Source organism: Psittacula echo (assembly GCF_963264785.1).
Source record: "Psittacula echo genome assembly, contig: SCAFFOLD_46, whole genome shotgun sequence".
NCBI lineage: Eukaryota > Metazoa > Chordata > Aves > Psittaciformes > Psittacidae > Psittacula > Psittacula echo.
Window position 1 is genome coordinate 982,182 of NW_027664243.1, and position 25,817 is coordinate 1,007,998.

Sequence of the window (25,817 nt, forward strand, 5' to 3'; positions counted from 1 at the left end):
CTGGTGCTCGGGGGTCCGGGGGCTGAGGCAGAGGCAGCGCAGGGCAGGGGGGGTGCAGGGGACGCGGCCCCGCAGCTCCCCACTGAGCTGGAGCTGGTGCAGGGCCGGGCCGGGCCCCCCCGCCAGCACCTGCAATGGTACGGTCCGGTATGGAGGGCATAGGGGGCAATGGGGGGGGATAGGGTCTATAGGGGTCTATAGGACTCTATACTGATCCATATTGTCTACGTTGATCTATAGCGATCTATAGGGGTCTATACCAACGCATATTGTCTATGTTGCTCTATTCTGCTCCATATCCATTTATACTACTCTATATTGATCTATAGGAGCTTATATTGATCTATACTGCCCTATACTAAAACATACTGACCTAAATAAAGCTATATTGACCTGCATTACCCTACATTGCTCCATATTAACCTACAGCGGTGTATGTTAACCCATATAGATCCATACTGGTGTCTTCTATACTACCCTACCCTCATCTCCATCACCCTATGTTACCCTATATTGCCCTATACTGACTTACCCTGCTCTGATCCATACAAGTTTATAGGGCCCTATATCATTCTATACTGCCCCACACTGTTCTGCACCCATCTATACCACTCTATCCCATTCTATATGGGTCTATAACGACCTATATGGGTCCCTACTGGTCTACAGTGGCCAGGCCTATACTTATCCATTATGGATCTATACTGGCCCATATACTTCTGCATTGATCTATACCACCCCATAGCAGTCTATATGGGCCTATATCACTCTATAGGAGCTTATATAGGTCTATAGTGTTCTATATAGGTGTGAAGCCACATAGCTTTGTGTGGGTCTATGTAAGTCTATATTACCCTATAGTGATCCCTATGGGTCTATAGGGCTCTATATGGGTCTATAGGGCTCTATAGGGGCCCGCACTGACCAGGTCCTGGTGGAAGAGCGCGTGGTGCTGGCGCGGCGGCAGCGGGAACACGGTCGTGGGGGTCACGGAGCGCAGGTGCCAGAGGGTGAGGGCCGGGCCCCCCCCGCACACCTGCGGCAATGGGTCAGCCCAGGCCACGCCCCCCCGTCCCCATCGGCCAATCACAGCGCCCTCCTCCCATAGCCACGCCGCCTCCCTCCCCATCGGCCAATCACGGCGCCCTCCTCCCATAGCCACGCCGCCTCCCTCCCCATCGGCCAATCACGGCGCCCTCCTCCCATAGCCACGCTCCCCCTGCCTCCACATTGGCCAATCACAGCGCCCTCATTGACACACCCCCTCCAGTAGCCACGCCCCCCTCCTCCCCCATTGGCCAATCACAGCGCCCTCCTTGACACACCCCCTCCCATAGCCACGCCCCCTCCCTCCCCATTGGCCAATCCCCTTCCCCTCCTGGCCACGCCCCCTATTTCTCACCATCCAATCAGAGTCCGTGGCCAGGCACCGGATCCACTTCCCATGGTTGGGGCGGCTGCATTCCTATGGGGGGGGGATGGGCAGGAATGGGGGGGATGGGGGGGCCATGGGGGGATGGGGGGGGGGATGGGGGTGCACCCCCCCCCCCCTTACCTCGTACTTGTGCACCTCAATGACCTGGGCCTGGGTCCCACTGCGGAGATCTGGGGGTGGGGGAGGGGAAAAAAGGGGGTCAGTGGGGGAGGGGCGATGGGGGAGGGGCAATTGGGATGGGGGAGGGGCAGTGGAGAAAGGGCGATGGGGGCGGGGGAAGGGCAATGGGTGGGGGGAGGGGCGATGGGGAGGATGGGGGAGGGGCAATGGGGGGAGGGGCAATGGAGGGGATGGGGGAGGGGCAATGGGGGTGGGGGAGGGGCAACGAGGGGGGAGGGGCAACGAGAGGGGGAGGGGCAATGGGGGGATGGGGGAGGGGCAATGGGGGGAGGGCAATGAGAGGGGGGGCAATGGGTGGGGGAGGGGCAATAGGGGAGGGGCAACGAGAGGGGGGAGGGGCAATGGGGGGATGGGGAGGGGCAATGGGGGTGGGGGAATGGGCAATGGGGGGAGGGCAACGAGAGGGGGGAGGGGCAACGAGAGGGGGGAGGGGCAATGGGGGAGGGGCAACGAGAGGGGGGGAGGGGCAATGGGGGAGGGGGAACGTGGGGTGGGGGAGGGGCTGACCCCAGAGGCGCACGGTGCCGTCCTCGCCCCCCGAGAGCACGTGGGGGGGCAGCTCCCGCAGCGCCAGGCAGTGAACGAGGTCCCGGTGCCCCCGGAGCTCGTGCTGGGAACGGGGCAGGGAGGGATGGGGAAGGGACCGGATCCCACGGGATACAGGATCCCATAGGACACAGAGCCCATAGGACACAGAGCCCAGAGCCTGGATCCCATAGGACACAGAGCCCAGAGCCTGGATCCCATAGGACACAGACCCCAGAGCCTGGATCCCATAGGACACAGAGCCCAGAGCCTGGATCCCATAGGACACAGAGCCCATAGCCTGGATCCCATAGGACACAGACCCCAGAGCCTGGATCCCATAGGACACAGAGCCCAGAGCCTGGATCCCATGGGACACAGACCCCAGAGCCTGGATCCCATAGGACACAGGATCCCAGAGCCTGGATCCCATGGGACACAGAGCCCATAGCCTGGATCCCATAGGACACAGAGCCCAGAGCCTGGATCCCATAGGACACAGAGCCCAGAGCCTGGATCCCATAGGACACAGACCCCAGAGCCTGGATCCCATAGGACACAGAGCCCAGAGCCTGGATCCCATAGGACACAGAGCCCATAGCCTGGATCCCATAGGACACAGACCCCAGAGCCTGGATCCCATAGGACACAGAGCCCAGAGCCTGGATCCCATGGGACACAGAGCCCAGAGCCTGGATCCCATAGGACACAGGATCCCAGAGCCTGGATCCCATGGGACACAGAGCCCAGAGCCTGGATCCCATAGGACACAGACCCCAGAGCCTGGATCCCATAGGACACAGACCCCAGAGCCTGGATCCCATAGGACACAGACCCCAGAGCCTGGATCCCATAGGACACAGACCCCAGAGCCTGGATCCCATAGGACACAGAGCCCAGAGCCTGGATCCCATAGGACACAGAGCCCAGAGCCTGGATCCCATGGGACACAGACCCCAGAGCCTGGATCCCATAGGACACAGAGCCCAGAGCCTGGATCCCATAGGACACAGACCCCAGAGCCTGGATCCCATAGGACACAGACCCCAGAGCCTGGATCCCATAGGACACAGAGCCCAGAGCCTGGATCCCATGGGACACAGAGCCCAGAGCCTGGATCCCATAGGACACAGAGCCCATAGCCTGGATCCCATAGGACACAGAGCCCAGAGCCTGGATCCCATGGGACACAGACCCCAGAGCCTGGATCCCATGGGACACAGACCCCAGAGCCTGGATCCCATAGGACACAGACCCCATAGCCTGGATCCCATGGGACACAGAGCCCAGAGCCTGGATCCCATAGGACACAGAGCCCAGAGCCTGGATCCCATAGGACACAGACCCCAGAGCCTGGATCCCATAGGACACAGAGCCCAGAGCCTGGATCCCATGGGACACAGAGCCCATAGCCTGGATCCCATGGGACACAGAGCCCATAGCCTGGATCCCATAGGACACAGACCCCAGAGCCTGGATCCCATACGACACAGGATCCCAGAGCCTGGATCCCATGGGACACAGGATCCCAGAGCCTGGATCCCATGGGACACAGACCCCAGAGCCTGGATCCCATAGGACACAGGATCCCAGAGCCTGGATCCCATGGGACACAGAGCCCAGAGCCTGGATCCCATAGGACACAGAGCCCATAGCCTGGATCCCATAGGACACAGAGCCCAGAGCCTGGATCCCATAGGACACAGAGCCCATAGCCTGGATCCCATAGGACACAGAGCCCAGAGCCTGGATCCCATAGGACACAGAGCCCATAGCCTGGATCCCATAGGACACAGACCCCAGAGCCTGGATCCCATGGGACACAGAGCCCAGAGCCTGGATCCCATAGGACACAGACCCCAGAGCCTGGATCCCATGGGACACAGAGCCCAGAGCCTGGATCCCATAGGACACAGGATCCCAGAGCCTGGATCCCATGGGACACAGAGCCCAGAGCCTGGATCCCATGGGACACAGACCCCAGAGCCTGGATCCCATAGGACACAGAGCCCATAGGACACAGAGCCCAGAGCCTGGACCCCATAGGACACAGACCCCAGAGCCTGGATCCCATAGGACACAGAGCCCAGAGCCTGGATCCCATAGGACACAGACCCCAGAGCCTGGATCCCATAGGACACAAAGCCCAGAGCCTGGATCCCATAGGACACAGACCCCAGAGCCTGGATCCCATGGGACACAGACCCCAGAGCCTGGATCCCATGGGACACAGACCCCAGAGCCTGGATCCCATAGGACACAGAGCCCAGAGCCTGGATCCCATAGGACACAGAGCCCAGAGCCTGGATCCCATGGGACACAGAGCCCAGAGCCTGGATCCCATGGGACACAGACCCCAGAGCCTGGATCCCATAGGACACAGACCCCATAGCCTGGATCCCATGGGACACAGAGCCCAGAGCCTGGATCCCATAGGACACAGAGCCCAGAGCCTGGATCCCATAGGACACAGAGCCCAGAGCCTGGATCCCATGGGACACAGAGCCCATAGCCTGGATCCCATGGGACACAGAGCCCATAGCCTGGATCCCATGGGACACAGAGCCCATAGCCTGGATCCCATAGGACACAGACCCCAGAGCCTGGATCCCATAGGACACAGAGCCCATAGCCTGGATCCCATGGGACACAGACCCCAGAGCCTGGATCCCATAGGACACAGGATCCCAGAGCCTGGATCCCATGGGACACAGGATCCCAGAGCCTGGATCCCATGGGACACAGACCCCAGAGCCTGGATCCCATAGGACACAGGATCCCAGAGCCTGGATCCCATGGGACACAGAGCCCAGAGCCTGGATCCCATAGGACACAGAGCCCAGAGCCTGGATCCCATAGGACACAGAGCCCAGAGCCTGGATCCCATAGGACACAGAGCCCATAGCCTGGATCCCATAGGACACAGACCCCAGAGCCTGGATCCCATAGGACACAGAGCCCATAGCCTGGATCCCATAGGACACAAAGCCCAGAGCCTGGATCCCATGGGACACAGAGCCCAGAGCCTGGATCCCATAGGACACAGACCCCAGAGCCTGGATCCCATGGGACACAGACCCCAGAGCCTGGATCCCATAGGACACAGAGCCCAGAGCCTGGATCCCATAGGACACAGACCCCAGAGCCTGGATCCCATGGGACACAGAGCCCAGAGCCTGGATCCCATGGGACACAGAGCCCAGAGCCTGGATCCCATAGGACACAGAGCCCAGAGCCTGGATCCCATAGGACACAGAGCCCAGAGCCTGGATCCCATAGGACACAGAGCCCAGAGCCTGGATCCCATGGGACACAGAGCCCAGAGCCTGGATCCCATAGGACACAGACCCCAGAGCCTGGATCCCATGGGACACAGAGCCCAGAGCCTGGATCCCATGGGACACAGAGCCCAGAGCCTGGATCCCATAGGACACAGACCCCAGAGCCTGGATCCCATGGGACACAGAGCCCAGAGCCTGGATCCCATAGGACACAGAGCCCAGAGCCTGGATCCCATAGGACACAGAGCCCAGAGCCTGGATCCCATGGGACACAGACCCCAGAGCCTGGATCCCATAGGACACAGACCCCAGAGCCTGGATCCCATAGGACACAGAGCCCAGAGCCTGGATCCCATAGGACACAGAGCCCATAGCCTGGATCCCATAGGACACAGACCCCAGAGCCTGGATCCCATAGGACACAAAGCCCAGAGCCTGGATCCCATAGGACACAGACCCCAGAGCCTGGATCCCATGGGACACAGAGCCCAGAGCCTGGATCCCATAGGACACAGACCCCAGAGCCTGGATCCCATAGGACACAGACCCCAGAGCCTGGATCCCATAGGACACAGAGCCCATAGCCTGGATCCCATGGGACACAGACCCCATAGCCTGGATCCCATAGGACACAGACCCCAGAGCCTGGATCCCATAGGACACAGACCCCAGAGCCTGGATCCCATAGGACACAGACCCCAGAGCCTGGATCCCATGGGACACAGACCCCAGAGCCTGGATCCCATGGGACACAGACCCCAGAGCCTGGATCCCATACCCATATCCCTTACCTCGTATTCCATGTAATACACATCCCCTATCCCATGTAACATACACCCCATGCCCTACACGCCATATGCTCTATGCCATACCCTCTGTTCCATACCTTATATCCCATATACCCCTACCCCCTACTTCACACCTCATATATTATATATTATATATACCCCATGTATCCCATACACCCTATATATCCTACATACCCCATATATACCCTATATTCCATACGTTCTATATGCGTTATATACCCCATACACCCCATACATCCTGTATAGTCTATGTACCACATATATCCCATATATCCTATATATCTTATATACCCCATATAGAAAACACATCTTGCTTATCTTATATATCCTATACGCTCCCTATACCCCATACACGCCATATACACCATATACCCCCTATACCCCATACACGCTCTATACCCCATATACCCCCTATACCCCATATACCCCCTATACCCCATACACCCTCTATACCCCCTATACCCCCTATACCCCCTATACCCCATACACCCTCTATACCCCCTATACCCCCTATACCCCATATACCCCCTATACCCCATACACGCTCTATACCCCATATACCCCCTATACCCCATATACCCCCTATACCCCATACACGCTCTATACCCCATATACCCCCTATACCCCATACACGCTCTATACCCCATATACCCCCTATACCCCATACACGCTCTATACCCCATATACCCCCTATACCCCATATACCCCCTATACCCCATACACGCCATATACACCATATACCCCCTATACCCCATACACGCTCTATACCCCATATACCCCCTATACCACATATACCCCCTATACCCCATACACGCTCTATACCCCCTATACCCCATACACGCTCTATACCCCCTATACCCCCTATACCCCATACACGCTCTATACCCCCTATACCCCCTATACCCCATACACGCTCTATACCCCATATACCCCCTATACCCCATACACGCTCTATACCCCCTATACCCCATACACGCTCTATACCCCCTATACCCCCTATACCCCATACACGCTCTATACCCCATATACCCCCTATACCCCATACACGCTCTATACCCCATATACCCCCTATACCCCATACACGCTCTATACCCCATACACCCCCTATACCCCATACACGCTCTATACCCCATATACTCCCTATACCCCATACACGCTCTATACCCCCTATACCCCATACACGCTCTATACCCCCTATACCCCCTATACCCCATACACGCTCTATACCCCCTATACCCCATACACACTCTATACCCCCTATACCCCCTATACCCCATACACGCTCTATACCCCCTATACCCCCTATACCCCATACACGCTCTATACCCCATATACCCCCTATACCCCATACACGCTCTATACCCCCTATACCCCCTATACCCCATACACGCTCTATACCCCATATACCCCCTATACCCCATACACGCTCTATACCCCCTATACCCCCTATACCCCATACACGCTCTATACCCCATATACCCCCTATACCCCATACACGCTCTATACCCCCTATACCCCCTATACCCCGTCCCCCTCACCGTGAAGCTCCCGCTCTCCAGCTCCAGCACCCGCACGGCTCCGTCCCCCCCCGCCAGCACCACGCAGTTCTCCTGGGGGGGGGAGGGGGGGGGGCACATCAGGGTCATGTGAGCTCACATCAGGTCACCTGAGGTCACGGGGGGGGGGGGTCACGGGGGGGGTCACCCCCCCCCCCCTCACCCGGGGGTTCAATTGGAGGCTGTTGATCTCGGGCACCTCCAGGCTCGTCCTATGGCGGGGGGGGACAGTTTAAGCCCCTCCCACCCCTTTAAGCCCCTCCCACCCCTTCAAGCCCCTCCCTCCTCTTTAAGCCCCTCCCTCCCCTTCAAGCCCCTCCCTCCCCTTAAGCCCCACCCTCCCCTTTAGCTCCTCCCTCTCTTTAAGCCCCTCCCTCCCCTTAAGCCCCTCCCACCCCTTTAAGCCCCTCCCATCCCTTCAAGCCCCTCCCACCCCTTTAAGCCCCCCCTCCCTTTAAGCCCCTCCCACCCCTTCAAGCCCCTCCCACCCCTTTAAGCCCCTCCCACCCCTTTAAGCCCCTCCCTCTCTTTAAGCCCCTCCCACCCCAAGGGGTCAGAGGTCACTGACCTGCAGGGGGGGCGGCGGGTCCAGAGCTCCCTTGTGCCCTATGGAGGGGGTGGGAGGGGTCAGAGGAAGGGGCGGGGCTTAAAGGGGGTGGGCGGGGCTCGGGGAGGGGATTAAAGTGGTGGGCGGGGCTAAAAGAGGGGGCGTGGTCAATGGGGATTGGTTGGGGTGAATGGAAGGGGCTAAAGGGGCGGGGCTAAGGGTGGGGCCTATGGATAAGGGGGCGTGGTCTACGGGTAAGGGGGCGTGGCCTATGGGGAAAGGGGGCGTGGCTTCACCTTCTTGCCCAGCTCGGGCCAGGCCCAGGCCTTCACTTCCCCATCGCCGGCGCTGAGCAGGAGCCGCTCGCTGGAGGCCAGGGAATAGACAGGGCCCGGATGGGCTGCGGAGAGAGGGGGAATGGGAGCATGGGAATGGGATCATGGGAATGGGGCTGGGATCGTGGGAATGGGATCATGGGAATGGGATCATGGGAATGGGGCTGGGATCGTGGGAATGGGGCTGGGAGCATGGGAATGGGATCATGGGAATGGGGCTGGGATCATGGGGCTGGGATCGTGGGAATGGGGCTGGGATCATAGGGTGGGATCATGGGAATGGGATCATGGGAATGGGGCTGGGATCGTGGGAATGGGAGCATGGGAATGGGATCATGGGAATGGGGCTGGGAGCATGGGAATGGGGCTGGGAGCATGGGAATGGGGCTGGGAGCATGGGAATGGGGCTGGGATCATGGGAATGGGAGCATGAGAATGGGATCATGGGAATGGGATCATGGGAATGGGATCATTGGAATGGGGCTGGGATCATGGGAATGGGTCTGGGAGCATGGGAACGGGATCATGGGAATGGGATCATGGGATCATGGGAATGGGAGCATGGGAATGGGAGCATGGGAACGGGGTTGGGATCATGGGAACGGGGCTGGGATCATGGGAATGGGGTGGGGATGGGGCCGGGATCACGAGCAGGGAATGGGACATGGTGGGAATGGGGCCGGGGGTGTTGGGAATGAGGTGGGGATATTGGGAAGGGAATGGGATACAATGGGGATGGGCGGGAATCATGGGAATGGGACTGGGACTCATGGGAACAGAATGGATGTTATGGGAATGGGGCAGCGGTTGTAAGGACAGAGCTGGAGCATCCTAGGACATTGGGAATAAGGGTGGAATATTGGGAATCCATGGCAATAGGGCCAGGAATGGGGCTGGAACATCACGGAAATGGGTCAGGAATGCTGGGATCCATAGGAATGGGATCGGACCATTGGGAATAGGTCAGGAATGGCGGGATCCATAGGAATGGGATCGCACCATTGGGAATAGGTCAGGAATGGCGGGATCCATAGGAATGGGATCACGCCAATGGGCCCGAACCACAGCAAACCCCAACTCCCCCCCCCCCTCCCATAAGCATCCATTGGGAATACCGGGAATACCGACCCTGGAACACCCCAATGGGCCTCTTGCTCTCCTCCTTGGCCTCCGCGCTGAGGGCGGCCGAGAGGCTGCGGGTGAAGGGGAGCGGACATTGAAGGCCCCGCTCCGGCCCCTGAGGGCGGCGGCAGCGGCCGGGCCCGGGTCTACCTGAACACCGCGATCTCGCCGTAGTTGTTCCCCGCCGCCAGGTACCGGCCGCAGGGGGAAGCGCTCAGGGAGAGGACGCTCATGTGGAGGAGCTGCCGCGATCGCTTCACGCCGCCCGGGACCGGTAAAGGCAATGGCGGAGGAGCCGCTTCAAGGCCCGGGCGGGTGGGCGCCGCCATGACACTTCTTCTTCTTCCCGCTCCTCCTCTGTGCGTGCGTCGGCGTGGTGACGTCAGAGCGCGCGCACGCACGCAAAGGGGGCGGGGCGTCACCTCAGAGCGGAAGGACCCGGATGGAGGCGGAGGGGAGCGGCGGGGGGTGAGGAGCGGCGTTGATGGCGCTAATTAATGCCTAATTAATGCTCATTAACGGCTAATTAATGGCTATTAATGAGTAATCAATGGGGAGCTAATGGGTTTATACCCCCCACCAGCGCCTCATCCCACCCAGGCCCCGGCAGCAAGCGGCGAACGGCGGCCTGCGAGTGGTGAGTGGGGGGTAACGGGTCCCTATGGGGTCTCTATGGGGTCTCTATGGGTCTCTATGGGTCCCTATGGGGCTCTATGGGGTCTCTATGGGTCTCTATGGGTCCCTATGGGGCTCTATGGGGTCTCTATGGGGTCTCTAGGGGTCTCTATGGGGTCCCTATGGGGCTCTATGGGGTCTCTATGGGTCTCTATGGGTCCCTATGGGGCTCTATGGGTCCCTATGGGGCTCTATGGGGTCTCTATGGGTCGCAGGGAGGCGCCGCCCCCCCCCAAGCAGCGGCTGCCGGAGGCCGTGGCCGCCGCTCGGCTCCGGGTGCTGGGAGCTCAGCACGACCACGGCTACAGCGGGAACGGGCTCCCCCCGAGGTGTCTATGGGGGGCTGTGGGGGGTCTATGGGGCTCTATAGGGTGTCTATGGGGGGTCTATGGGGCTCTATAGGGTGTCTAGGGGGGGCTATGGGGCATCTGATAGTCTGTGGGGGGCTGTGGGGCGCTATGGAGGGTCTATAGGGTGTCTATGGGGAACTATGGGTCTCTATGGGGTGTTTATGGGGGGGTCTGTCGGGGGTCTATGGGGTCTCTATGGGGGGGTCTATGGGGTGTTTATGGGGTGTCTGTGGGGCGCTATGGAGGGTCTATGGGGGGCTATGGGGCATCTATGATTGTCTATGGGGGGCTGTGGGGCGCTATGGAGGGTCCATTAGGGTGTCTATGGGGGGCTATGGGGTGTCTGGGGGGGGGGTCTATGGCGTGTTTACGTGGGGTCTGTGGGGGGTCTAAGGGGTGGCTGTGGGGCGCTATGGAGGGTCCGTAGGGTGTCTATAGGGGGCTATGGGGTGTCTGTGATTGTCTATGGGGGGCTGTGGGGTATCTGTGGGGCGCTATGGAGGGTCTATAGGGAGTCTATGGGGGGCTTTGGGTCTCTATGGGGGGTCTGTGGGGTGTTTGTGGGGGGCTATGGGGTGTCTATGGGGCCCTATGTGGCGCTTATGGGTTTCTAGAGGGGGGTTGTGGGGTGCCTATGGGGTCTATGGGTGGATCTGTGGGGCTGGGGTTGAATCTCGGGCTCGTGTCCCCCCCCCCCAGCCCCTCCCCCTTTCTCTGCCCCACAGGCCCCACATCCCCTGAGGCCGCTGATGCCCCACAACTGCCCCTCCCCCACCGTGTTCAGCTGCTACTTGGGGGGCTGAGACCCCCCCCCATGGGGCAGGGGGGAGGGCAAGGACTCCCCCACCCCATAGAGCCCTCCCCCCACACGTGCCCCACGCACCCATTAAGCCCCTCCCCCACCCCATAGAGCCCCTTTCTGCCCCCTCCCCCCCTTCGCCCCTCCCCCACCCCCCGAAATGAACCAAAAACTTTATTTTTTTACTCTTTTTGGCGGTTTTTTTGCTCTCTTTGGGGGTCGTTTTGGGGCAGTTTCCGGGGTTTTGGTGATTTCCTCCCCCCCTCCCCCCACTATAAATAATAGAAAAGCCCCCGAGGACGGGGGGGGGGGGGGGGGGGGGAGGGGGAAGGGGGGAGGGGCGGCCCCAGCTCTGCCCCATGGATTCCTCCCCATCCTCCAGCCCCACACTTGGGGGGCAGAAGAAGCCACTTGGGGGGCGGCGTCAGTTGCCCGGGGGGTGGAACTGGATCTGCTGGGACTGGACTGGAAAGGAGATGGGGGGGGAGGTAAATGTGGGGCACCCCATAAGTAACCCCCCCAGCCCCATAAGTGACTGCTCTGCCCCATAAGTAACATCTGCCAATACCAGAGGTCCCCCCCCATAAGTGACAAGCCCAGCCCCACAAGTGACCATTCTGCCCCATAAGTGACCTTCCCCTGACCCATAAGTGATCACTGTGCCCCATAAGTGACATCTCCCGATGCCATAAATCCCTCCACCCACATAAGTGACCTTCCCCAGCCCCCTAAGTGATCATTCTGCCCCAAAAGTGACCTTCCCCTGACCCATAAGTGACCATTCTGCCCCATAAGTGACCTTCCCCAGCCCCCTAAGTGACCATTCTGCCCCATAAGTGACCTTCCCTGGCCCCACAAGTGACCATTCTGCCCCATAAGTGACCTTCCCCAGCCCCACAAGTGACCATTCGGCCCCACAAGTGACCTTCCCCTGACCCATAAGTGACCATTCTGCCCCATAAGTGACCTTCCCCAGCCCCCTAAGTGACCATTCTGCCCCATAAGTGACCTTCCCTGGCCCCACAAGTGACCATTCTGCCCCATAAGTGACCTTCCCTGGCCCCACAAGTGACCATTCGGCCCCACAAGTGACCTTCCCCAGCCCCATAAGTGACCATTCTGCCCCGTAAGTGACCTTCCCCAGCCCCCTAAGTGACCATTCTGCCCCATAAGTGACCTTCCCTGGCCCCACAAGTGACCATTCTGCCCCATAAGTGACCTTCCCCAGCCCCCTAAGTGACCATTCTGCCCCATAAGTGACCTTCCCTGGCCCCACAAGTGACCATTCGGCCCCACAAGTGACCTTCCCCAGCCCCATAAATGACCATTCTGCCCCGTAAGTGACCTTCCCCAGCCCCCTAAGTGACCATTCTGCCCCATAAGTGACCTTCCCTGGCCCCACAAGTGACCATTCTGCCCCATAAGTGACCTTCCCCAGCCCCCTAAGTGACCATTCTGCCCCATAAGTGACCTTCCCTGGCCCCACAAGTGACCATTCGGCCCCGTAAGTGACCTTCCCCAGCCCCCTAAGTGACCATTCTGCCCCATAAGTGACCTTCCCCTGACCCATAAGTGACCATTCTGCCCCATAAGTGACCTTCCCCAGCCCCACAAGTGACCATTCGGCCCCACAAGTGACCTTCCCCTGACCCATAAGTGACCATTCTGCCCCATAAGTGACCTTCCCCAGCCCCCTAAGTGACCATTCTGCCCCATAAGTGACCTTCCCTGGCCCCACAAGTGACCATTCTGCCCCATAAGTGACCTTCCCTGGCCCCACAAGTGACCATTCGGCCCCACAAGTGACCTTCCCCAGCCCCATAAGTGACCATTCTGCCCCGTAAGTGACCTTCCCCAGCCCCCTAAGTGACCATTCTGCCCCATAAGTGACCTTCCCTGGCCCCACAAGTGACCATTCTGCCCCATAAGTGACCTTCCCCAGCCCCCTAAGTGACCATTCTGCCCCATAAGTGACCTTCCCTGGCCCCACAAGTGACCATTCGGCCCCACAAGTGACCTTCCCCAGCCCCATAAATGACCATTCTGCCCCGTAAGTGACCTTCCCCAGCCCCCTAAGTGACCATTCTGCCCCATAAGTGACCTTCCCTGGCCCCACAAGTGACCATTCTGCCCCATAAGTGACCTTCCCCAGCCCCCTAAGTGACCATTCTGCCCCATAAGTGACCTTCCCTGGCCCCACAAGTGACCATTCTGCCCCGTAAGTGACCTTCCCCAGCCCCCTAAGTGACCATTCTGCCCCATAAGTGACCTTCCCTGGCCCCACAAGTGACCATTCTGCCCCATAAGTGACCTTCCCCAGCCCCCTAAGTGACCATTCTGCCCCAAAAGTGAGCTTCCGCAGCCCCACAAGTGACCATTCTGCCCCATAAGTGACCTTCCCCTGACCCATAAGTGACCATTCTGCCCCATAAGTGACCTTCCCCAGCCCCCTAAGTGACCATTCTGCCCCAAAAGTGACCTTCCCCTGACCCATAAGTGACCATTCGGCCCCATAAGTGACCTTCCCCAGCCCCATAAGTGCCCCCTCCAGCGCCCCATAAGCACCACCATCAGCCCCACAAGTGCCCCCCTCACCTTGGTGGTGGCTGATGTAGGGGAAGGGCCCGGGGGTGACGCCACCCCCCCCCTGCCCCCCCCCGTGGCTCTGGTGCAGCAGCATCACCTGGGGGGGGGGATGGGCAGCCCCGGGGTGAGGGGGGGGAGGGGCAGCCGCCAGCCCCGTCTGCACGTGGGCCTGGGGGGGGGGGGGAGGGGGGAGGGGGAGGGGTCAGGAGACACCAGCATCACCCCTCCCCCCGCAATATAACCCCCCTATGGCCCCTCCCCCCACGATATAAGTTCCTTATCACCCCTCCCCCCACGATATAGCCCCCCATTGCCCCTCCCCCCACGATATCACCCCCCTATTGCCCCTCCCCCCACGATATAACCCCCCTATTGCCCCTCCCCCCATGATATCAGCCTCTTATTGCCCCTCCCCCCACGATATAGCCCCCCATTGCCCCTCCCCCCACAATATCACCCCCTTATTGCCCCTCCCCCCACGATATCACCCCCGTATCGCCCCTCCCCCACCCTATACATACAGTCTCGCCCCTCCCCCACCTGCCCCACATGCGCCACCCCATAGCCGTGGGTCAGGCTCTGGTGAAGGGCGTAGACGGCGGCGGCGGCAGCAGCGGCGCTGGGGGGAGGGGCCGAGGGAGCAGGGGGAGGGGGCGGGGGAGGCGGCGGGGGTGGGGGAGGGGCGGCGGGGGACGGGGTGGGGGGAGGGGCCGGAGGGGGTTGGGCGAAGCTGCTCTGGGGGGAGGGGGCGCCGGGGGGGGGAGGAGCGGGGGGGAACAATGGCGGCTGCTGCCCTCCCTGTGGGGGGGGAGGGGAGGAGTCAGAGGAGGGGAGGGGCCACAAGAGGCCCCTTCCCCCCCCCAATTGAGCCCCTCCCCCCACCCTATAGGCCCCTCCCCCACCCCTCATTACCTGGCTCGGGGGAGGGGGCGGCGGGTTCCCGGCCGGCGCTGGGGGGGGGAAGGGCTGATGGACGGCGGCTGTGGGGGGAGGGGCCGAGTTAGAGAAAGGGGGGGGGGAGGGGCTCGATGGGGTGGGGGGAGGGGCTCCACTCACCGTACAGGGCCTGCGGGGCTCCTGATTGGTCGCTGGCAGGGAACTGGGGGGGGGGAGGGGCGGCGGAGGAGACCAGGGTGGGGGAGGGGTGCAGGCGGGGGCTGCCGGGGAGCAGCGGCGCAAACACGGCCTGAAGAGGGAGGGGGGGGAGGGAGCTTCAAGTCACATGATCCCCCTATCACCCCTCCCCCCACGATATAACCCCTCTATCGCCCCTCCCCCCGCGATATAGCCCCCATATTGCCCCTCCCCCCACGATATAACCCCCCTGTCGCCCCTCCCCCCACGATATAACCCCCCTATCGCCCCTCCCCCCGCGATATAGCCCCCATATTGCCCCTCCCCCCACGATATAACCCCCCTGTCGCCCCTCCCCCCGCGATATAACCCCCCTGTCGCCCCTCCCCCCACGATATAACCCCCCTATCGCCCCTCCCCCAACCTGCTTACCTGCGACGGGTAGTGGGGGAGGGGCTGCACGAGCGCCTGCCCCCCCCCGAAGGCCTGGGGGGGCCCATAGGAGATGTATTGAGAGTAATGGGGGGGAGGGGGCGGGGGGGGAGGGGCGGCCACAGGCACCAAGGGAGGCGGGGGAGGGGCAGAGGCCGACGGGGGAGGGGCGGCGGGGGGAGGGGCGTGAGGCTGCTCCGAGCGCGGCGGCGGCGGGGGGAGGGAACCTGTTGAGAAAGGGGGGGGAGGGGCAAAAAGACGTCAGGGAGGGGTGGGGGAGGGGCGATATCGGGCTCATATCGCGGGGGGAGGGGCGATGGGGGGGTCACCTGGGGGAGGGGGAGGGGCCACTCACCTTTACCCCCCCTGTATTTGCCTTGGGTGGGGGTGGCCACGGGGTACGGGTACATTTGGGGGGCCTGAAACAGAAGGGGGGGGGGGAGGGGCTTAAAAGGGGTGGGGGAGGGGCTCGGAGGAGTGGGGGAGGGGTTCCAAAGGTGGGGGGAGGGGCTTTACCTGCACGTGCAGCTGGGGGATATAGGAGATATAGGGCGGGGGAGGGGCGTAGATGCTGCTCGCCCCTCCCCCCCCACCTCCTCCTGCCCCTCCCCCACCTTGCCCCGCCCCCGGCGGGGTCATGACCCCCAGGGTGGGGGAGGGGTGGAGGCGAGGCCCCGGTGAGGGGGGGGCAGCGGCTTTGCCCTATGGGGAGGGAAATGGGGGGGGGGAGGGGTTAAAGGGGGGGTCACCCCCTCAAGCCCCGCCCCCCCTTAAGCCCCGCCCCCCCTCCCCCCTCACCACAGCCAATAGGGGCTTGGAGGGGTTGAACTCCTTGGCATTGGGGTTCAGGGTCGACTTCTTCACCTGCCTATTGGGGGAGGGCGTAATTAAAACGGGGTTAATTAGATGCTAATTAGGGGGGAGGAGCTTCAGAAGCCCCTCCCCCCACTTGGAACCATCCCCCCCAAAAAAACCGGGGAGAAACAGCCCCAAAATGGGGGTTTTTAGGGCCAAAATCGACCCCTCGAAGCCCCGCCCCCCTCCCCTCGAAGCCCCGCCCCCACTCACTCATCCTTGTCCTGGGGGGTCCCCGCCCCTCCCCCACCTCCCCCTTGGGCCTCGGGGGGGGCCGCGGGGGGGGAGGGGCCGCTGCGAGGGGGGGGGAGGGGCTCCGAGGGGGGGTCCGGGGGGACGGTGCTGGGCTGGAGCTGGAGGGGGGGGGAGGGGTCAGTGACCCATAGCTGCCCCGTATGTGACCCCTACGCACCCCATAGCTGCCCCATAAGTGACCCCTACGCACCCCATAGCTGCCCCATAAGTGACCCCTACGCACCCCATAGCTGCCCCATAAGTGACCCCTACGCACCCCATAGCTGCCCCATAAGTGACCCCTACGCACCCCATAGCTGCCCCATAAGTGACCCCTACGCACCCCATAGCTGCCCCATAAGTGACCCCTACGCACCCCATAGTTTCCCCATAAGTGATCGCTACGCACCCCATAGCTGCCCCATAAGTGACCCCTACGCACCCCATAGCTGCCCCATAAGTGACCCCTAAGCACCCCATAGCTGCCCCATAAGTGACCCCTACGCACCCCATAGCTGCCCCATAAGTGACCCCTAAGCACCCCATAGCTGCCCCATAAGTGACCCATATGCACCCCATAGCTGCCCCATAAGTGACCCACACACCCTATACGTGCCCCATAAGTGACCCACACACCCCATACGTGCCCCGTGACCCACACACCCCATACGTGCCCCATAAGAGACCCACACACCCCATACGTGCCCCATAAGTAACCCACAGGTGCTCCCCAAGTGCCCAACATCCACCCCACCGCTGCCCCACACCTTAAACTGGGCCCCAAACTTCCTCAGCTCCTCCAATTGGTTCCGCTGCTGCTCTGATGGACCTGGGGGGGAGGGGGAGGACCCCAAAAATGGGGGTCACAAGGGGGTCACAACGGGGTCACTTGGGGGTCACAAGCCCCTCCCCCCCCCTCACCTTTGCGGGGGGGCTCTGGGGGTCCCGCGAGGTCCGAGCCGGAGGGGGGAGGGGCGGATCCTGGGTGGGGGAGGGGGAGAGGGAAAGGGTGGGGGAGGGGCAGGGGGAGGTGGGGGGAGGGGGCGGCCCCTCCCCCACCGCGGGAGGGGGGGAGGGGGAGGGGTCCGGGAGGGGGGAGGGGCTGGGCTTGGGGGAGCGGGGGAGGGGCAGGCGGGGGGCTGGGGGGGAGAGAGAGTGAGTTATAGCCCCTCCCCTACCCCAAAGACCCATCCCCACACCCCCCATCACCACCCCATAGTGGCCCCATAAGTGCCCCATAACCACCCCACAGCTGCCCCGTAACCACCCCATAGCGGCCCCATAAGTGCCCCATAACTACCCCACAGCGATCCCATAAGCGCCCCACACCCCATACGTGCCCCATAAGTGCCCCACATCCCCCGTAAGTGCCCCACGAGCACCCCATAGCAGTCCCATAAGTAACCCACACCGCCAGTAAGTGACCCACACCCCTATAGCTGCCCCACAAGTTTCCCACACCCCCCATAGATTTCCCAAAAGTGCCCACATCCCCCATAAGTGCCCCATAACCACCCCATAGCTGCCCCATAAGCACCCCATAGCAGTCCCGTAAATGACCCACACCCCCTACAGCTGCCCCACAAGTGCCCCACACACCCCATCAATGCCCCATAACCTCCCCACAGCTGCCCCATAACCACCCCACACATCCATAAGCCCCTCCCCCACCCCACATCCCCCTCCCCCCCCCCTTTACCCCCTCCCCCCTTCTCACCAGGGGTGGGGGATGGGCACCCCCCTCCGCTGCCCTTCCCCCCACGGGGGGGTCGCTGGGCCTTGGGGGAGGGGCCTAAAAGGGGGGGGGAGGGGACACAGAGTGGGGGAGGGGCTTCATTGTAGCCCCTCCCCCCCTTTAAGCCCCTCCCCTTTAGGCCCCTCCCCCTCTCACCTCCATTGACCCCCGGCTCCGGGTGGGGGGGGCGCCTCGGGGTGGGGGGAGGGGCACTTCCGGCCCCTCCCCCCCCGGGGGGTCTGGGGGCCCCTCCCCCACGGGGGAGCAGCGGAGCCCCCCCCGCGGGCGCTGGGGGAGGGGCGGGAACTTGGGGTCCCTGCAATGGAAAGGGGGGAGGGGTCAATGGGGGGGGGGAGGGGTTATGGGACAAAGGGGGGTCATGGGCCAAATCTGGCTCTATTTTGGGGTAATTTAGGCCGGTTTTGGGTCAGTTCCGCTCAATTTCAGTCAATCCGGCTCTGTTTTGGGTGGATTTTGCTCCATTTTCAGCCGATTTGCTCCATTTTGCCCACTTCTGGCTCGATTGCGCCCAAATTTCGGGTCAATTTTGCCCCATTTGGGTGGATTTTACTCAATTTCAGGTGGATTATACCGAATTTTGGCAGATTTCGCCCAATTTCGCCCGATTTCGGGTTGATTTCACCCAATTTTGGGTCAATCTTGCCCAATTTGGGGCCGATTTCGCCCAATTTGGGGTCGATTTTGCCCAATTCAGGGTCGATTTTGCCCAATTCGGGGTCGATTTCGCCCAATTTGGGGTCGATTTCGCCCAATTTGGGGTCGATTTCACCCAATTTTGGGTCGATTTCACCCAATTTTGGGTCGATTTCGCCCAATTTGGGGTCGATTTCACCCAATTTTGGGTCAATTTTGCCCGATTTGGGGTCGATTTCACCCAATTTTGGGTCGACCTCACCCAATTCGGGGTCGATTTCACCCAATATTGGGTCGATTTTGCCCAATTGGGGTCGATTTCGCCCAATTTGGGGTCGATTTTGCCCAATTTGGGGTCGATTTTGCCCAATTTGGGGTCGACTTCACCCAATTTTGGGTCGATCTCACCCAATTCGGGGTCGATTTTGCCTGATTGGGGTCGATCTCACCCAATTCAGGGTCGATTTTGCCCAATTCAGGGTCGATTTTGCCCAATTTTGGGTCGATTTTGCCCAATTTGGGGTCGATTTCGCCCAATTTTGGGTCGATTTTGCCCCATTTGGGGTTGTTTTGGCCCCACCTCCGCGCCGGGCGCTCCTCGTGCCCCTCCTCGTGCTCCTCGGCGGCCGCGCGCAGCCGGTGCTGGGGGCTGCCCTCGATCTCCCGCGCCAGAGCGGCCGCGCGCGCCTCCCGCTGCCGGAACGCGGCCGAGTTCTGCTTCTCCAGCGGCACCCTGGGGGGAGAGACGGGAAACGGGCACAACCGGCCCCAAAACACCCAAAAACCGCCCCAAAAACACCCAAAAACGGCCAAAACCGCCCCAAAAACACCCAAAAACGGCCAAAACTGCCCCAAAAACACCCAAAAACCGCCCCAAAACACCCCAAAACGGCCAAAACTGCCCCCAAAAACACCCAAAAACGGCCAAAACTGCCCCAAAAACACCCAAAAACCGCCCCAAAACCGCCCCAAAACACCCCAAAACGGCCAAAACTGCCCCAAAAACACCCAAAAACGGCCAAAACCGCCCCAAAAACACCCAAAACCGGCCAAAACCGCCCCAAAAACACCCAAAAACGGCCAAAACTGCCCCAAAAACACCCAAAAACCGCCCCAAAACCGCCCCAAAACACCCCAAAACGGCCAAAACTGCCCCAAAAACACCCAAAAACGGCCAAAAACTGCCCCAAAACCACCCAAAAACGGCCAAAACTGCCCCCAAAAACACCCAAAAACCGCCCCAAAACCGCCCCAAAAACACCCCAAAACCACCCAGAAACGGCCAAACCCCCACCAAAAACGGCCCAAAACCACCCAGAAACGGCCAAAACCAGCCCAAAAACCACTCAAAAATGGCCAAAACGGGCCCAAAAGAGCCAAAACCACCCAAAAATGGCCAAAACCACCCAAAAACCATCCAATAATGGCCAAAACCACCTAAAAATGGCCAAAACCAGCCCAAAATGGCCAAAACCGGCCTAAAATGACCAAAACCACCCAAAAAACCATCCAAAAATGGCGAAAACCACCCAAAAATGGCCAAAACCAGCCTGAAAGGGCCAAAACTGGCCCAAAATGGCCCAAACCACCCAAAAGCTATCCAAGAATGGCCAAAACCACCCAAAAATGGCCAAAACCACCCAAAAAACCATCCAAAAATGGCGAAAACCACCCAAAAATGGCCAAAACCAGCCTGAAAGGGCCAAAACTGGCCCAAAATGGCCCAAACCACCCAAAAGCTATCCAAGAATGGCCAAAACCACCCAAAAATGGCCAAAACCACCCAAAAAAACCATCCAAAAATGGCGAAAACCACCCAAAAATGGCCAAAACCAGCCTGAAAGGGCCAAAACTGGCCCAAAATGGCCCAAACCACCCAAAAGCTATCCAAGAATGGCCAAAACCACCCAAAAATGGCCAAAACCACCCAAAAAACCATCCAATAATGGCCAAAACCACCCAAAAATGGCCAAAACCAGCCTGAAAGGGCCAAAACTGGCCCAAAATGGCCAAAACCACCCAAAAATGGCCAAAACCACCCAAAAATGGCCAAAACCACCCAAAAATGGCCAAAACCACCCAAAAATGGTCAAAACCGGCCCAAACCCCCCGAAACGGGGCCCCGGTGCTTTACGTGTAGGAGGCCAGGCTGCTGTCGTAGGTGGTCTTCACCCCGTAGGTCTCCTCGTTGAACTTGAACATCTCATTGGGGTCCCAGCCGTTGGACTGCCGGTTTGGGGCAAAAAAGAGGGATTTTGGGTAAAAACGGGCAGCTTGGGGGGAAAAAGGGGGATTTAGGAGGGGAAAAGGGGATTTGGGAGAAAAGGGGGATTTGGGGGAAAAAAGAGGGATTTGGGTAAAAACGGGCAGCTTGGGGGGAAAAAGGGGGATTTAGGAGGGGAAAAGGGGGATTTGGGGGGAAAAAAGAGGGATTTGGGGTAAAACGGGCAGTTTGGGGGGAAAAAGGGGGATTTAGGAGGGGAAAAGGGGGATTTGGGGTAAAAACGGGCAGTTTGGGGGGGGAAGAGAGATTTAGGGGGGAAAAATGGGATTTGGGGGAAAAGGGGGATTTGGGGGAAAAAAGTGGGATTTTGGGTAAAAAGTGGGATTTGGGGAAAAGGGGATTTTGGGGTGGAAAAGTGGGATTTTGGGTAAAAAACGGGGATTTGGGGGGGGAAAGAGGGATTTGGGGTAAAAATAGGGATTTTGGGGGGAAAAAGGCATTTTGGGAGGAAAAACGCGGGATTTTGGGGTGGAAAAATAGGATTTTGGGTAAAAAACAGGGATTTGGGGAGGGAAAAGAGGGATTTAGGGTAAAAATAGGGATTTTGGGGGGAAAAAAGAGGGATTTTGGGTAAAAAACACGGGATTTCGGGGAAAAGGGGATTTTGGGGGGAAAAAGTGGGATTTTGGGGAAAAAGTGGGATTTTGGGGGGAAAAAGGGGATTTTGGGTAAAAAAAACAAACAAGATTTTGGGGAAAAAAGGGATTTTGGGGTGAAAAACTAGGATTTTGGGTAAAATGGATTCTGGGGGAAAAAGAGAGATTTTGGATAAAAACGGCGGCCGTTTTGGGGGTGTTTCAGCCGTTTTTAGGGCATTTTAGCTCATTTTGGGGTATTTTGGCCGTTTTGGGGGCACCTAAACCCGGTTTTGGGGTGTTCTAAACCATTTTTAGGGTGTTTCAGGACGTTTTTGGGGTGTTTCAACCATTTTCAGGGCATTCGAACTCATTTTTGGGGTAGTTGAGCCATTTTGAGGGTATCTAAACCGGTTTTGGGGTGTTTTAAGCCATTTTGGGGTGTTTGGGCCATTTTCGGGGTGTTTCGGGCCATTTTTGGGTGGTTTAAACCACTTCTGGGTGCTTTAAGCCATTTTGGGGTGCTTTAAACCATTTTTAGGGGTGTTTAAGCCACTTTCGGGGTGCTTTAAGCCATTTTTGGGTGTTTTAATCCGTTTTTGGGTGTTTCGGGCCATTTTGGGGTATTTTAAGCCGTTTTTGGGGTGTTTCGGGCCGTTTTTGGGGTGGTTTAAGCCATTTTTTGGGTGTTTTAAGCCATTTTTGGGGTGTTTTAAGCCGGTTTTGGGTGTTTTAAGCCGGTTTTGGGGTGATTCGGGCCATTTTTGGGGTGTGTTAAGCGGTTTTTGGGTGTTTTAAGCCATTTTTGGGGTGTTTTAAGCCATTTTTGGGGTGTTTCGGGCCATTTTTGGGGTGTTTTAAACCGTTTTTGGGTGTTTTAAGCCGTTTTTGGGGTGTTTTAAGCCGTTTTTGGGGTGTTTTAGCCATTTTTGGGGTGATTCGGGCCATTTTTGGGGTGTTTCAAGCCGTTTTTGGGGTGTTTCAAGCCGTTTTTGGGGTGATTTTGGGCCATTTTTGGGGTGGTTTAAGCCGTTTTTGGGTGTTTTAAGCCATTTTTGGGGTGATTCGGGCCATTTTGGGGGTGTTTCAAGCCATTTTTGGGGTGTTTCAAGCCGGTTTTGGGTGTTTCAAGCCATTTTTGGGGTGTTTCAAGCCGTTTTGGGGGTGTTTCAAGCCGTTTTGGGGGTGTTTCAAGCCGTTTTGGGGGTGTTTCAAGCCGTTTTTGGGTGTTTTAAGCCGTTTTTGGGTGTTTTAAGCCGGTTTTGGGGAGTTTCAAGCCGGTTTTGGGTGTTTTAAGCCGGTTTTGGGGTGTTTTAAGCCGTTTTTGGGGTGTTTCAAGCCGTTTTTGGGGTTTTTAAGCCGTTTTTGGGGTGCTTTAAGCCGTTTTTTGGGGTGTTTTAAGCCGTTTTTGGGTGTTTTAAGCCGTTTTTGGGGGTTTTAAGCCATTTTTTGGGTGTTTTAAGCCATTTTTGGGGTGTTTTAAGCCGGTTTTGGTGTTTTAAGCCGGTTTTGGGTGTTTTAAGTCTTTTTGGGGTGTTTTAAGCCATTTTGGGGTGTTTTAAGCCATTTTGGGGGTGTTTTAAGCCGTTTTTAGGTGTTTTAAGCCATTTTTGGGGTGTTTTAAGCCATTTTTGGGGTGTTTTAAGCCGTTTTTGGGTGTTTTAAGCCATTTTTGGGGTGTTTTAAGCCGTTTTGGGGCTCACCAGGTCCGAGTCCAGGTCGTACTCGTCGCAGGCGCCGTCGCCGCCCTCCCAGCGCTGCAGCGGCTTCTCCCGGTGCTGCCCATTGAGGCGCAGCCCCGCCTCCGGGAACCTGCCTGGGACCCCCAGCGCCACCTCAGGACCCACAGAGACCCATAGGGACCCATAGAGAGAGACCCATAAAGACCCCATAGAGACCCATAGAGACCCATAGGGACACATAGAGACCCATTAGAGACCCCATAGAGACCCATAGAGACCCCATAGAGACCCATAGGGACACATAGAGACCCATAGAGACCCCATAGAGACCCATAGAGACCCCATAGAGACCCATAGGGACCCATAGAGACCCATAGAGACCCCATAGGGACCCAAAGAGACCCATAGAGACCCCATAGAGACCCATAGAGACCCACAGACACCCAACAGAGACTCATAGAGACCCCATAGAAAGAGACCCATAGAGACCCACAGAGACACCATAGAAACCCCATAGAGACCCCACAGAGACCCCATAGAGACCCCATAGAGACCCCATAGAGACTCATAGGGACCCCATAGTGACCCCATAGAGACCCATAGAGACCCATAGAGACCCCATAGGGACCCCATAGGGACCCATAGGGACCCATAGGGACCCCATAGAGCCCCCATAGAGCCCCATAGAGCCCCATAGAGACCCCATAGAGACCCCATAGAGACCCCATAGAAACCCCATAGAGACCCATAGAGACCCATAGAGACCCCATAGGGACCCATAGAGACCCCATAGGGACCCATAGAGACCCATAGAGACCCCATAGGGACCCAACAGAGACTCATAGAGACCCCATAGAGAGAGACCCCATAGAGACCCCATAGAAAGAGACCCATAGAGACCCACAGAGACGCCATAGAAACCCCATAGAGACCCATAGAGACCCATAGAGACCCCATAGGGACCCATAGAGACCCATAGAGACCCATAGGGACCCCATAGGGACCCATAGACACCCAACAGAGACTCATAGAGACCCCATAGAGAGAGACCCCATAGAGACCCCATAGAAAGAGACCCATAGAGACCCACAGAGACCCCATAGAGACCCCACAGAGACCCCATAGAGACCCCATGGGGACCCCATAGAGCCCCATAGAGACCCTATAGAGCCCCATAGAGACCCCATAGAGACCCATAGAGACCCCATAGGGACCCCATAGAGAGAGACCCATAGAGACCCCATAGAGACCCCATAGAGACCCCATAGGGACCCCATAGAGACCCCATAGAGACCCATAGAGACCCATAGAGACCCCATAGGGACCCATAGAGACCCCATAGGGACCCATAGAGACCCATAGAGACCCCATAGAGACCCCATAGAGACCCCATAGAGACCCATAGAGACCCCATAGAGGCCCCATAGGAGGCCCCATAGAGACCCATAGAGACCCCATAGAGACCCATAGGGACCCATAGAGACCCATAGAGACCCATAGAGACCCCATAGAGACCCCATAGAGACCCATAGAGACCCCATAGAGACCCATAGAGACCCCATAGAGACCCCATAGAGACCCATAGAGACCCATAGAGACCCCATAGGGACCCATAGAGACCCCATAGAGACCCATAGAGAGCCCATAGAGACCCATAGAGACTCATAGAGAACCACAGAGACCCATAGAGTCCCCATAGAGACCCATAGAGACCCCATAGAGCCCCCATAGAGACCCATAGAGACCCATAGAGACCCATAGAGACTCATAGAGACCCCACAGAGACCCATAGAGACCCATAGAGACCCCATAGAGACCCCATAGAGACCCCATAGAGACCCATAGAGACTCATAGAGACCCATAGAGACCCATAGAGACCCCATAGAGACCCCATAGAGACCCATAGAGACCCATAGAGACCCCATAGAGACCCCATAGAGACCCCATAGAGACCCATAGAGACTCATAGAGACCCATAGAGACCCATAGAGACCCCATAGAGACCCCATAGAGACCCATAGAGACCCATAGAGACCCCATAGAGACCCCATAGAGACCCCATAGAGACCCATAGAGACCCATAGAGACCCA

At 58.7% G+C, this 25,817-nt stretch overlaps 3 protein-coding genes and 1 pseudogene across 5 annotated transcripts in view; 1 reads left to right on the top strand and 3 right to left on the bottom strand.

The window, feature by feature from the left end:
* On the bottom strand, window positions 1-10,222 carry THOC6 (THO complex subunit 6). 2 transcript variants are annotated; one of them, XM_080639830.1, is made up of 10 exons: window positions 9,941-10,222; window positions 9,797-9,861; window positions 8,630-8,733; window positions 8,355-8,392; window positions 7,769-7,840; window positions 2,123-2,321; window positions 1,556-1,605; window positions 1,403-1,465; window positions 926-1,036; window positions 1-129 (listed from the first exon to the last, which is right to left on the bottom strand). In XM_080639830.1, the coding sequence occupies exons 1-9, from the start codon at window positions 10,117-10,119 to the stop codon at window positions 988-990; spliced, it is 819 nt and encodes a 272-aa protein (XP_080495956.1). In that variant the 5' UTR covers window positions 10,120-10,222; the 3' UTR covers window positions 1-129; window positions 926-987. The 2 variants fall into 2 exon arrangements, with proteins under 2 accessions (XP_080495956.1, XP_080495957.1); XM_080639831.1 differs by having other exon boundaries at window positions 2,123-2,225; window positions 9,941-10,221.
* On the top strand, window positions 10,118-11,804 carry LOC308232598 (uncharacterized protein; the record flags this gene model as incomplete). The annotated part of the gene is made up of 4 exons (XM_080639815.1): window positions 10,118-10,258; window positions 10,374-10,427; window positions 10,681-10,794; window positions 11,541-11,804. The coding sequence occupies 4 exons, from the start codon at window positions 10,118-10,120 to the stop codon at window positions 11,616-11,618; spliced, it is 387 nt and encodes a 128-aa protein (XP_080495941.1). The 3' UTR covers window positions 11,619-11,804.
* Window positions 11,796-25,817, bottom strand: part of ATXN2L (ataxin 2 like) — a 17,141-nt gene continuing 3,119 nt past the window's right edge. Inside the window, 18 exon segments of the mRNA XM_080639835.1 lie at window positions 11,796-12,079; window positions 14,210-14,369; window positions 14,741-14,998; window positions 15,113-15,180; window positions 15,257-15,386; window positions 15,707-15,933; window positions 16,062-16,125; window positions 16,223-16,408; window positions 16,505-16,574; window positions 16,775-16,914; window positions 17,563-17,624; window positions 17,717-17,844; window positions 17,846-17,934; window positions 18,513-18,587; window positions 18,687-18,846; window positions 19,765-19,917; window positions 21,319-21,410; window positions 23,747-23,859. Coding sequence (XP_080495961.1) covers window positions 12,039-12,079; window positions 14,210-14,369; window positions 14,741-14,998; window positions 15,113-15,180; window positions 15,257-15,386; window positions 15,707-15,933; window positions 16,062-16,125; window positions 16,223-16,408; window positions 16,505-16,574; window positions 16,775-16,914; window positions 17,563-17,624; window positions 17,717-17,844; window positions 17,846-17,934; window positions 18,513-18,587; window positions 18,687-18,846; window positions 19,765-19,917; window positions 21,319-21,410; window positions 23,747-23,859 — 2,216 coding nt within the window. The 3' untranslated portion in view covers window positions 11,796-12,038.
* Window positions 25,022-25,788, bottom strand: LOC308232613 (annotated as a pseudogene). Its single transcript has one exon. The product of its transcript is annotated as an uncharacterized misc_RNA (transcript).